The 12,413-nt window shown below is 43.1% G+C and overlaps 1 protein-coding gene across 2 annotated transcripts in view; it reads left to right on the top strand.

Annotated features, from left to right (window-relative positions):
- The window catches only part of CENPI (centromere protein I), a 508,210-nt gene that overhangs the window by 263,878 nt on the left and 231,919 nt on the right, over positions 1-12,413 (top strand). For both annotated transcript variants that reach the window (XM_086964635.1, XM_086964636.1), the window contains exon 10: positions 9,303-9,461. In XM_086964635.1, coding sequence (XP_086820761.1) covers positions 9,303-9,461 — 159 coding nt within the window. The remainder of the gene's footprint in view (positions 1-9,302; positions 9,462-12,413) is intronic.

A 12,413-nucleotide genomic window follows, 5' to 3' on the forward strand; every position in this document is an offset into this window, starting at 1 on the left:
CTAGCGAGAGCCTGGAATAAAATCGAAGAAACTACATCTCAGGAGCTTCTCACCTCCACAGCTGCCCAACTGCCAGTGGAAGAGGCGAGCCAGGCATACACAGAATGGATGGACCAAGCCTGTGACAGAATAGCTCCTATCAAAACCCTCCATCCTAAAAGGACACATCCCTCCGCCCCATGGTTTACAGAGGAGCTAAGAAACCAAAAACTCATCTGTAAACCGTTTGTGCGGAAGTGGAGGAGAAGCTATAGGGAATCTGAGAAAAAGTCCTACTAATTCAAATTCAAAGTTCTTTATTCGACTGTCTAAAATACAGTCATAAAAGCACATGGAAATACATATATATACAATTCATATTCAAACAGTAAAACGAGCAGTAAAAGCAGATAATCACAGAAAGTAAATGATAACACGGTCAAATGTGGGTATACTTATTAGAGACATGATTACTGGGGTAATACAGTTCAGCTGGGAGTCAACCTTCCATGCTTTTTCTGAATTTCAGGGCTGTTTTTAAAAAGTTACAGGTAAAGAAAGTGCTATCACAGTGCAGCATTTGAAGATATAGTAATGCTGGCTTGATTTGCACAAAGTTCAGTTTTTTAAGCAAAGGTTTTAAAAATATGTTCCTTGGTCTCGAGTAAAAAGTACATAAAATAAAAAGTGAGCCAGGTCTTGCGGAGACTTGTTGTCACAGCCGCAAGGTGGCAACACTTGCCCTCTGTGGGCTCCACTTGGTACGGCTAACAGTAGGTGATATAAACCAAGACGGAATCTGCTCAGCAAGAAACGCTCATATCTTGAGATAGGCCAAGATAGATATGGTTCAGAGCGTATACAAGTCTTAGTTAAAATATGACTCATTACACTACCCTTCTTCAATTCAATTTCTTCCCTAGCGAGCTGTCGATGTAGTAGGAAAGTATCCTTTACGTAATTAGCATCTTTCTTGGATATATGCTGTGGTGTTAGATAGAGATCCAACCTGCCCAGGTCTTGGAGGCAGTGTCTGATGTATTTCAGCCAGGGTATCTTGAATTGCCCTTCCCAGGTGAGGGCTTCAAGGAGGATATTATGGGTTAGTGGTATTGAGTCATTCAACCAGCAGTTCAACCAGCAGAGCAGAGGGTTTACAGCAATTTTATCTCCTAAGTGTGGTGTGCCGAGTTCCTCATGGATGGAGAAGTTAGCAATACTTTTTGGTAGACACAGGACCTGTTTCAGGAAGTTATTTTCAAGAATTGTGAGGGCGTCCACTGAGGCAAAGCCCCATAGTTCGCTTCCATAACAGGCAACCGCGACGCTTTTCGCTTGATATAGTTTCATCACGGCGGTCACTGGTGTATTACCCATTTTGCGTGCAAAGTCCATTATTCCAGCGTTAGTCCTTATTATTTCACCTTTCTTTTTGTTTATAGCGGGACCCCATGAGAGATTATGATCAAACAGTACTCCAAGGTATGAGAAGGTTTTTGTTGATGGTATTTTTTCCCCATTGACTGAAAAGGGGTAATGCTTTTTTGATCCTGAGCCTATCTTCATAACAAATGATTTGGAGTTGTTGATACTCAGGCCACGTAGGGTCATAAATTGAAGAAAGGAATCTAATAGTTTTTGGAGTCCAAGTGCAGTTCTGGATATGAGGACGGCGTCATCTGCGTAGAGCAGAACAGGGACGCCCTTTTTTCCAATGCGAGGGTAGTCCGTGTCAGTTTTTAAAAGATGTTCCTCGAGACCATTTATATATAGGTTAAAAAGAAAAGGTGCTAAAATACAGCCCTGCCTGACCCCCCGGTTGATTTTGAAGTGTCTCGTTACTTTCAGATCTTTAGTGTAACGAACATTGGCACGTGTATCATTGTGGAGGTCAGCCAAAAAGTTGATCAGGTTATTTTCAACGCCCATATGCTGCAGAACTTCCCAGAGTTTACTTCTGTCAACACAATCAAAGGCCGAAGAAAGGTCCATAAAGGCCATATATAATGTTCCTTTTCTGGCCTGGGTATACTTGCCACTGATTAAATATAAGTTCAGGCATTGGGTTGTTGTTGAATGCCCTGGTCTAAAGCCGTATTGAACAGGAGCCATTATGTTGTTTTGTTTGGCCCACGTAGTCAGCCGATTTAAGCGGATCCCTCCCACTACCTTTGCAAATGAATTTATCAGGGAAATTGGTCTGTAACAAGCTGCTTTTGTTCTGTCACCCTTCTTATATACAGGGACGATGGTGGAAGCTCCCCAGGACTTTGGAGCCCCGATTTCGACCCCAGCATTGATAACTGCTGTAAGAATTGGGGCCCAAAAGGGAATATTAGATTTAAATAGATCCGGAGGAAGACCATCCGGGCCCGGGGCTTTGTTACTAGTTAGACCAAGGATCCCTAATTCAACTTCTTTGGTAGTAAAGTGCAAAGGTGTGCTTTCAGGGAGTTTAAAAGTTTGCATTGTCTGTGGGGCGTCACTCATAAAAATTGAACTGAAGTGGGAGATCCAATCGTTCTCAGGTATAACAGTTCCGAGGCTGACGGCATTCGGGTCATCAAAAAGTGGCTTGTTGATTAAGCTCCAGAACTTCGAGCTGTTGCCCAGAGTTGAGGGATCAAGCAAAGTCTCCCAGATTTTAGTTTTTATAGTCTTTTTGCGAGATGCAAGGGCATTTTTATATTCTGCACGTAGGGCCTTGATGAGTGCAAAGTCTCTTGGTTTGTTCTTGAGGGCATTTTTCAGTTTTCGATTAGCTGAAGAACAAATGTGATCAAACCAACGTGGTTGTTGGGCGGTTGTACCTTTTGTAGATACAGAGAGCAATTGATTGATCCTTTTTGTCACCACTACAAAGGCGGATAAAATGGATTCCGGGGGGGTGGAGTTCGAGCCACAAAGGTTAAGTTCAAATTCACAGTGCTTTACAACAGACTCGTGCAAATTGTCGCTATTTATCGAGGTCCATTTCAGACGGCGATTGTTATTGACCGGCTTTAGCACTCCTGGGTCCTTGATATTTTTCCGAAGTACAAAAGGACCACGTTGTAGCTCGAGGTAAAGGGGGTTGTGGTCACTATAGGTGCTTTCGAGTATATCAAAGTTTAAAACCTGATTTACCACACCAGATGAAAGAAGGATGTGATCTATGAAAGAACCTGACTGTGAACCTTTATAAGTTGGGTTTTTAAAGGTAAGAGTCAACTTTCAGAGATAGTGCCATACTCAAGTTCAGGGCATCTATTAGGGTGTTCATACTTGTTCCACGGTGGCAATGAGCAAAGTGTGGACCTGATCTATTTCCACATCCCAAAGAACCCAAGGGTGTCGTGGATGGGTTTCCTCAAATGTGCGTGTTAAAATTGCCAACAATTATTTTATCCTGGGACAATTTTGTCAGGTTTTCACATAGATGATATTGAAGAGTGACGATGTTACATTCACCTGGTGATGTGACAGAGTTGTAGAAATTGACCAGGGTTATTCCTTTCTTTCCCTTTCTGAGATCCAGTATCTGGATATTCCTACTGACCAGCTTTATATTGTTTATCTTAGATTTGTGGGACAGACTAATAAACGTTGCTAGGCCCCCCTTTGCCCTGCCACTAGGTGAAGGGGATGCGTGGACAAAGAAGCTTTCGTATCCCTCCATGAAAGCATTATTATCTACTAACCAGGTTTCCTGGAAGCACAATATAGTGTAATTTTTAACAAAAGATACCCACATCGGGTCGTTTGTTTTGGCAGCCAGTCCTGCAATGTTCTATGATAGAATTTTAATAGGGTTGGATTTAATGAGATCTGTTGATATTGCTGGGGTCGTGTTGGGTGAACAGTGCAGTTGTGGGTTAACGTTGTTAGCTGAGTTTACCACTTGGTTTCTGGTAATGAGTGAGGAGTGAAAGACTATAGAGGTAAAGGAGCTGCACGCTTCAAGTACGGAAGGGGTAGGGGCATGATCAGAGGAAGGGCTATCTGAGTAAAGGGTTCTCGTCGTTGTTACATTGTTAGCTAAGTTGACATCTGAGAGGTTAGAGTTTATTGATGGACTAACCTTACATACTGCGTTAGAGTAGCCATGGATATCCACCCATTCAGGTGAGAAAACTGGGGGCAAATCAAATGGCAGTCAATCCACCTCATCCAGTTGGTCATAGTTGTAGAGTACGTCATATCTATTAGATATTGGGACCCCAAAGTTATTATGTTGTAAGTTAAAATGGTTATAGTCTCGATGTTGAATGGGCCCTGATCTCTCAAATGTTGCTGAAGGTTGATAATTATACATTTTGCTTTCCCAAGGTGGAAATATGAGTGTGGTTCAGAGTCCACTAGCATGCCTTGGGAGGATACAAAGGGGGCGGACCAAGGTTGAAGATAAGGTTGCAAAGTAAGGGGTCCTTCTTGGACATAATGGTGTTTATATTTATTCCTTTGGCTATCTGAGTGAACGGGATAAAAGTAACTTAGACCCATTGTTCGAATCAGACTATTTGTCACAGGGCTCCTCCAGTTTGCAATAAATTTCGCCGCTCCTATGTTTTTAAAGGTGACCACAATGCAGTCACCCTCTGTGGATTTAAATCGCGTGCCCACCCACTCTACTCTCTTGACATGAGAGATGGTTCCTATTATATTGGAGGGAAGTGGCCTGTGTGTAGTTAGCCATTGCATCACTTTGTTCTTTAATTCCACATAAGTTTCCCCCCTGTTTTCATCTGTTTTTGGGTCCCCGATCATGACTATTGTGTAGGGATTAGACTGTGGTGGTAAGTTTATGTGGGAGGGTATTCGTGTTATGGTGGGTCTAGGTTGCTGTGCTGCAGTTACTTTAGTAGGGATGTTTGCGTTTGGTGGAGCTATGTGTCTTGAAGTCTCAGCAGTAACTGTGTTTGTGTTAGAAGGGTAACCCTCTGCTGCCCAATCACTGTCATCGTCGTCCTCACGTGCCTGAGTATTTTGCGTGTTATTTGTGGGTGTAACTGCAATCTTTTCAGTAGGATGTACTGTTTGTGGGTTTGACGTAAAATCAGTTGTAGAAGGACCCTGTTGCTGTGGCTTTTTCTGTTTACCTGTGTTCATTGGTGGATCACTTGATTTTTTTACAGTTTTTGGATTTTTAACATTGAGGGTTGTAGTGGCTGGGACAAAGGTAGGGAGTGTATTGGGCATTTTTAGTAGTTTAAGAATACTAGATGATATATCGTTTTGTGCCCTCTCGAATTTACTCAGAGCCTTTTCGATGTTAGCAATCTGTTGGCTAATAGGTTGTAAGAGTGATTTCATCAAGGTTTCGATCTCACTCATAGTTGGTGTATTCGTGATGAGTATCTTATCTATATGGCCTGTTTCCTCGTTGACCAGAGTCCTCCCTGCATTGTTCTTGACGTTTCGGTGTACATCTTGAGCCTGTGGAGATGTCAGTGAGAGCCCCGCACAGGTGGGTTCAGTGGGTTTCCCCAGGATTGTTTTCTGCCACATATCCTTAATAGAACGTTTGGGTTTGCCTAATAGGCAATGAGTTTTTCTCATAGGATGTTTTATTTTGCGTTTTTTCCGGGTACACTTGGAAAGACTGGGTTGTTTAGAGATTTGAGTTTCTGTTAAGTGGGTAACCAATGAGTGGCTCTCCTCTAAATGGACATCCGGGTCTGAAGACGTAACATGTTCGTGATGTTTATTGTTTACACGGTTAGTTAGAATCAAGAGACTACTGTCCAAGTTATTCACTGTTGAGTCAGTAAACAAAGATTTAGGTGTGTTCTCTTTAACGTGCGACCTTGGTAGATCTGAGAATGATTGCATCAGTAAAGATTCCTGTGATGTGGCAGTATCGTCCATATTTTGAGTATTGTTTGTAGTGTGCGAGGACAAGTTTGGAAAGCATAAGTCTGGTGTCAAGGAGAGTCGCCTCTGTGTCCTGAATGGCATCCGCCACGACTCTAATAGTTTTTTGCAACATTATGTCTATGGCGGTTATGGTGGGTAGTGGTGTACTCACGGTTTTCAATCTGGTGGTAGATCTTGTTGCCATCGGTGTTTTTAGTGTTTTGGTCATCCTTATGCAGTATTTGGTACTCCACACCCCGTGTGTTCTTTGTGGTGACTTTAGCTTAAAGATCCTGACGGGCGATCTTGGGGAGGTGGCCCAACCCGGCCACTTCAGGCCCCTGGCTTAGCCTCGGGCACTCCCGCGACGCGGGGGTGGCTCCGCCTTTATGCGCCGGCTGGCGCGCTTGTCTCGGCGTGTTGCGCCGCAAAGCCTGCTGGGTATTGTAGTTTTTGTGGCTTTTACATGCCCCCCTCCGCTCGGCGGTCGCTTCGCTCACTCTGGTGCGACGGCGGGAGGGGGTCACTGCAGGCAAGCTCCGTGGGCTGGTGTTTATCCGCTTCTGCTTATACCTCTCCTGAGCTTTGGTCCGAGAAATGCTTCTAGATCGTCTCACCCGCTTGGCCGGGGTGGCTCCGCCTTTATGCGCCGGCTGGTGCGCTTGTCTCGGCGTGTTGCGCCGCAAAGCCTGCTGGGTTTTGTCGTTTTTGTGGCTTTTACATGCCCCCCTCCGCTCGGCGGTCGCTTCGCTCACTCGGTTGTGATGGCGGGAGGGGGTCACTGCAGGCAAGCTCCGTGGGCTGGTGTGTTTATCCGCTTCTGCTTATACCTCTCCTGGGCTCTGGTCCGAGAAATGCTTCTGGATCGTCCTACTAGCTCAGCCTGCAGAATTATAAACATCTTTTCTTTGTGGCTAAACAAGAATTCTATGCAATTCGTATTGAAGGAACAAAGAACTGTCAAAGTATTTTTTTAAACGGTTGCCACCCTGGCCTCACCTAGACCGGCCACAGTTCAACCAGCCAGGAACTATGTGAAGAAATTGCTATTTTTTTTTCTTTCCAAGGTGGAATACATTTTTTCGGCCTATAATTGGGCAAGTAGCGACAAGATGAATATGGCCAGGGAGGAATCTAAGATAATGAGGGCTTCATCCCCCACGTTTGAGAAAATCTTGTCAGTGTCCCTGGAGGACACACAAAAGATCCTTATGGATTTAAACTCAGGATCACCATACGAACCTTGTCCAGTTGCGGTGATCAAACTGGCCCCGGGCCTAATCGTAGACTTTGACATCCATATTTAACAGGATGATCTTAACAGGGAATTTCCCCATGCAATGGAAACTAGCATCCATTTTGCCCCTTCTAAAAAAGCCAAGCATGGACCCCAAAAACTCGATCAATTTCTGCCATATTTCTAGACTCCCACTACCAGCAAAATTGATCCAAAAAATCATGAATAGACTACTAAGCTTCTTCCTAGCGGATACACACGCGCTGGATCCCTCTCAATATGGTTTTAGAGAGGGTCACAGCACAGAACACACACATTAAAGCCACAGAGGAGATCAGGGAAGCTGTTGATCAGCGAAGCAGGGCGGCACTGATCCTGTTGGATCTGTCCTCCGCCTTTGATACGATGCATCATGTAATATTAATGGACTGTCTAAAAGCATATGGCATCCGTGGGAAAGCCTGGGAGCTTTTAAGATCTTTGTGGACAGAAGACAAATTGTTGCACTGGGAGACTACCAGTCCGAACCTTTTACATTGCCCTAAGGGGTCCCCCAGGGGTCCTCTCTCAGTCCAACCGTCTTTAATGTCTATGTCAGCGCTTTGGCTCCCGTCATAAGTGCATTTGGATTTGGCCTCATCCCCTATGCAGACGATACTCATATTGTGGTATCTCTGACACCAGGTGAAGAGGCAGGCATTGAAGGGCGCTTCCAAGACTATATGCTATCAGTGGGTAGCTGGATGGCATAGAATTTCCTTAAGCTTAATTCTGGTGCAACCGAAGTTATACTGTTCTGCAACAATGCCAACTTTTGGACACCCAGTTGGTGGCCGGAGACGTTGGGCACTCTTCCTGCTCCCACAAAAAAGGTTAAAAACCTGGGCGTAAAACTGGAGGAGAGACTTACCTTTGAGCCCCAAGTAAATGCGGTAGCATCCAAAACGATGTTTATGAGAATGCTTAGGAAAGTAATGCCTTTTCTGCCCCTGGAAAAGAGGCAAACCGTGGTCACAGCCCTTGCAATGGTAAGACTGGACTATTGTAATGGGCTTTACCTAAGCATTCAGCAAAGTTCCCTGAACAAACTGCAGGTATTACAGAATGCAGCAGCTTGACTGCTCACAGGAACGCCGATTTTCCTCGGTATCCAAAAACATTAAGAAATTGCACTGGCTCCCAGTCAGGAGTAGAGTACGCTTCAAGGCTCTATACCTGGTTTTTAAAACACTCCAAGACACAGGGCCGTTCTATCTAAAGCGTCGACTCCAATGGTATACTCCGGAAAGAACACTTCGGTCAAAAGGAGCCAAGCTGGTCTTAGTGCCATGTATAAAAAAGATGGGGTTCCAGAAGTTTCATCACTGTGCGGCAAAAGCCTGGAATTACTGACATTTCAGTTAAGAAACACTATGGATCTCCTGACCTTCCGAAAGGGGCTAAAAACATGGCTCAATTCACAATGATCCGGTCCCTACATATTTGTCTCTCCGCCCACGCCCTCAGAGGATCTAGACAGCGCCAGGACACCTCCGGGTAATTGATGCACTTTATAAATGTCTTTATCATTTCAGATATATCGTTACCGAAGGTAAGTAACTTGTGCTTTAATTCACAAGGGCTCCACAGGGCATTCATCACAAACTGTGATTTTTAGTGAAATTGTGCCACTGGGTTCAAGTAGACTTTCCTCTCATTTAATTCCCCACCACCTTGTCTCTTCTGTATAGTCTGCTGGGATGAGTGAGGTGGGTATTCAGTTCCTCCAAGACGGTTGAATATTTATTTCCATAACCACCTCAAACTCATTGTAGCTAGGCACAGAGCTAGTTGTAATGCATATGTGGGCCTGAGGAAGAATATGCAAGTTCAGGTTATACAATTGAAATGTAGGATGCAGAACAGATTTAGATTTGAATAATTCTCTACAGATGGTAAATAGTGCTGAAATATCAGTTCTTTCAGCCACTCATAATACTAGCATCCCCACAGAAGCTCTTCTTTATTTTTCATAATGCACATACTGCTTGGAAAGCGGCTTGTCATATTCTTGTAATAGAGTATGGAGTAGCTTGAAGTCTGAGAATTATTGACCCACGGGGACAAGTGTAACACGCAGGAATTAGTAGGAAAACCAACGCATGAGGACACAACTCGCACAGATCCTTCAAGCTATTAACCATTGTCTTTTTAAATGTATTCATCTAATTTTACACAATTTATACGAAAATAAAATTGTTTCTGTTTCCAGAAATGGAATGCCAACATGAGTGTAACTATTTGTAATAGTGAACAAGCGGCGAGTAGGAAGGAAAAGCCTACTTGGATGCTCCAAGAACAGAATGAAGCCTTTCCAGTGGAGCAGCTGCAGAGCTTCAGTCAGCTGTTGCAGAATATACACAATTTAGAGGTGAGTTGAGCCAATAATGCTACAGTGTTGGTTTATTCTCTGATTACACATCCTGTAGTACGTGGGCCAAAGTATTGCATTTATATCTTGAGAAGACCAAGCCGTCCACATGGAAGAGACGAATTACATCTCATATCCGTCCCCCCCCTAATTTCATTGCCTTTTGCAGTAGTAGAGCCGATCTTACATTGCTTGATCAGTACAGGTAATTGAAAGCATGGCATATTGATAAGTTGTACGTAAATAAATGCAATACCATATTAGAATGGGAGACATTCCTGTTTGCACCCATGCTCTCACTGCTCTAGCAGGGGGCGACTTGACTTTATGGCCCCTATGCACAGAATGCTGTGATGCCTTATGCTGTTTCTGCCAATTTTTTGTTGAGGATAGGGCTTGTGAAGAGGCGACCTATGGCTGCCATTGTGAGACATGGGCATGGGAGGATGGGTCCATCTTTTGTACCTCTGTGTTTGTGTGTCCCACATATGCTTCATCACCAAACATGACCAGATGAATGGCTACTGCATGAGGCTGGGGTGAGGATCTGACGGTACTAGTAGCATAGCAAGTCACTTTTACTTGACCCCCTTTGTCAGCCTTGCACTTAGTTTCCTTTTTGCCAGAGGAACAGGGGGAATGCATTCCCAAGCTCTTTGCTGTGGTTCAATGTGGTTTCCACTACATCATCTTGCCAAATGTTGGATTCCCCCCTTTTTCTGCAGCATGTATCCCTGATACCTTTGCAGAATTGGTTCCACTTTTGTGGTTGGCTCCACAACAGAATGCTCAATTCTGCTGTAATAGTGGAGGGACTGTGAGTGTGCCTAACCCATAGTCTGAAAGGGTTACCCCTTCTCTGCCAGTCTTGAGAGGATTGCAGTTGGTGACTGAATAGTCATTTGTACACAAGCATTTGATACCTGTCCAGTTGCAGGGGAGATAACTGCCCTTCTCAAGAAAGGCCATTTAGTTTTCCATACTTGGTTCCCTTGTCAACCTGTAGGTTTTGAGTTCTGTGCAGTGGTATGTTACAAATGGTTTGCAGTAAGAATAGCGTGGACGTGTTTTGGATTTAAGCATCCACAATGGTAGTGATGAAACAAGAGTGGCAATCACTCGTGAACGTTTGATATCAATTTTTGATCAGTCCTAGTGTCTTTATCTTTAATATGTGTATATATATATATATATATATATATATATATATATGTGTGTGTATATATATATATGTGTGTGTATATATATATATATATATATATATATATGTACACGGTCCTGCGATGTGGCTCCCCACACGTCCCTCAGGTACAGATCTCCACAACACCAAGACGTTATATCAAAAGTGGCTTTATTTTTCCCTCGCCATCGGCATGACGCGTTTCGGCCGTCAAAAAAACGGCCTTGATCACATGGCTTCAAATGACCAATGGGGGTGTTTATATACTGTGCTCAACAAAAAATAACATCAGATCACATGGGTAAGGGACATAGAAAAAATACTGGTATGCAAATATACACTGAGTACAAACCCATTAAAACGTATTCCATATATACATGAACTTAATCGAAACAATGTGTAAACATATTATTGAATAAATTCATTTTTGATAAACATTGTTACTCCAATCGGTTATACATACCGAATACAATAAAGTGCAAGTGCATGATTAAGTTCTATGTTGAACTATGTGATAATGGTTTAGGAGTATGTACAAGAGGGTGAAAAAAGACTCTTTTTTTACACCCCGTGCGGTTTTAAGATCGTCATAAAGTATGTGTAAATTACTAATACCATGGCCCTGAGTGATAAAACAAACCCATAGGATGTTATAGAAAAAACAGTGCTCAAGTGCTCTAAAGTGCATGATATACTCGCAGTATGTACAAATATATAATTTTTTTCAAAAATCATAAATGATTGATGTCATATTCTCGGATTGTACCTGCGCTAGTGCTATTAACCAAACACAGTTAAAAACATATGTTAAGCATTGCCGCTGATGCTGTGAGTTGACTATAGCCATAGTGACTGAATAACAACAATTAATTTCCATTTGGGAAAATATTCCATCAACAAGACTCAGACAGACAAAATATAATGATCATGAACTTAATATGCGTTACATTCAGGAAAGAGAAAAAAAACTCCAAGAGTAAGATTAACACAAGTCAGGGGAAAGGGAGGCATTTGGCAGAGTCCTACCCTAATGGCTACATGACAGAATAATAAAATCTTAGATTATAAGAACTTGTAAATCTTCCCCCCTATTAAGCCAATTCGGTATTCTGGTGTTTAGGAGTACAATGTATTTGCTCTCCAGTTGTCTCAACGTTTTCTCTCGATCCCCACCACGGATTTTCTTGGGTACGGAGTCGATGACAAAATATGTGAGATGATTCAAGTTCTTAGCATGTACAAGTTCAAAATGACGGGCAACAGGGTAATTTGCATCAGAGTTAATTATTGCCCTGAGGTGCTGTAATATGCGATTGAATACCTGTAACTTAGTACTGCCCACATACTTAAGCTTACATGAGCACTCTAATACATAAACAGCATGATCTGTGCGACAGGTATATAGTTCTCTGATCGGTGTAGGGATGGGGTTGAATGGGGACTGAAATTCAACAGTGTTTACCCCGAACTTGCATGCTCTGCATGAAATACATTTGTGGAAGCCTCTTTTATTGGAAACCCACACCTTACTCTCATTCACCTCTGGACTAGTTCTCACTAAAGAATCTCATTGAGGGTCCTCTCCTGAAAATAATAGAGGGTTCTGTCGGCAGTAGTGGTGACAGATTAATGTCAGTGTGGAGTATGGGCCAGTGTTTTTAAGAATGCCCCTTATTTTTTCCTCCTCAGTATTGAAGGTGGTAATTAAACTGACAGTATTGATGTCATGTCTAGGGGGACTTTCTGCCTCTGTGCTCACATTTACAATAGAT

This window comes from Lissotriton vulgaris, chromosome 4_1, assembly GCF_964263255.1.
Source record: "Lissotriton vulgaris chromosome 4_1, aLisVul1.2, whole genome shotgun sequence".
Lineage (NCBI taxonomy): Eukaryota > Metazoa > Chordata > Amphibia > Caudata > Salamandridae > Lissotriton > Lissotriton vulgaris.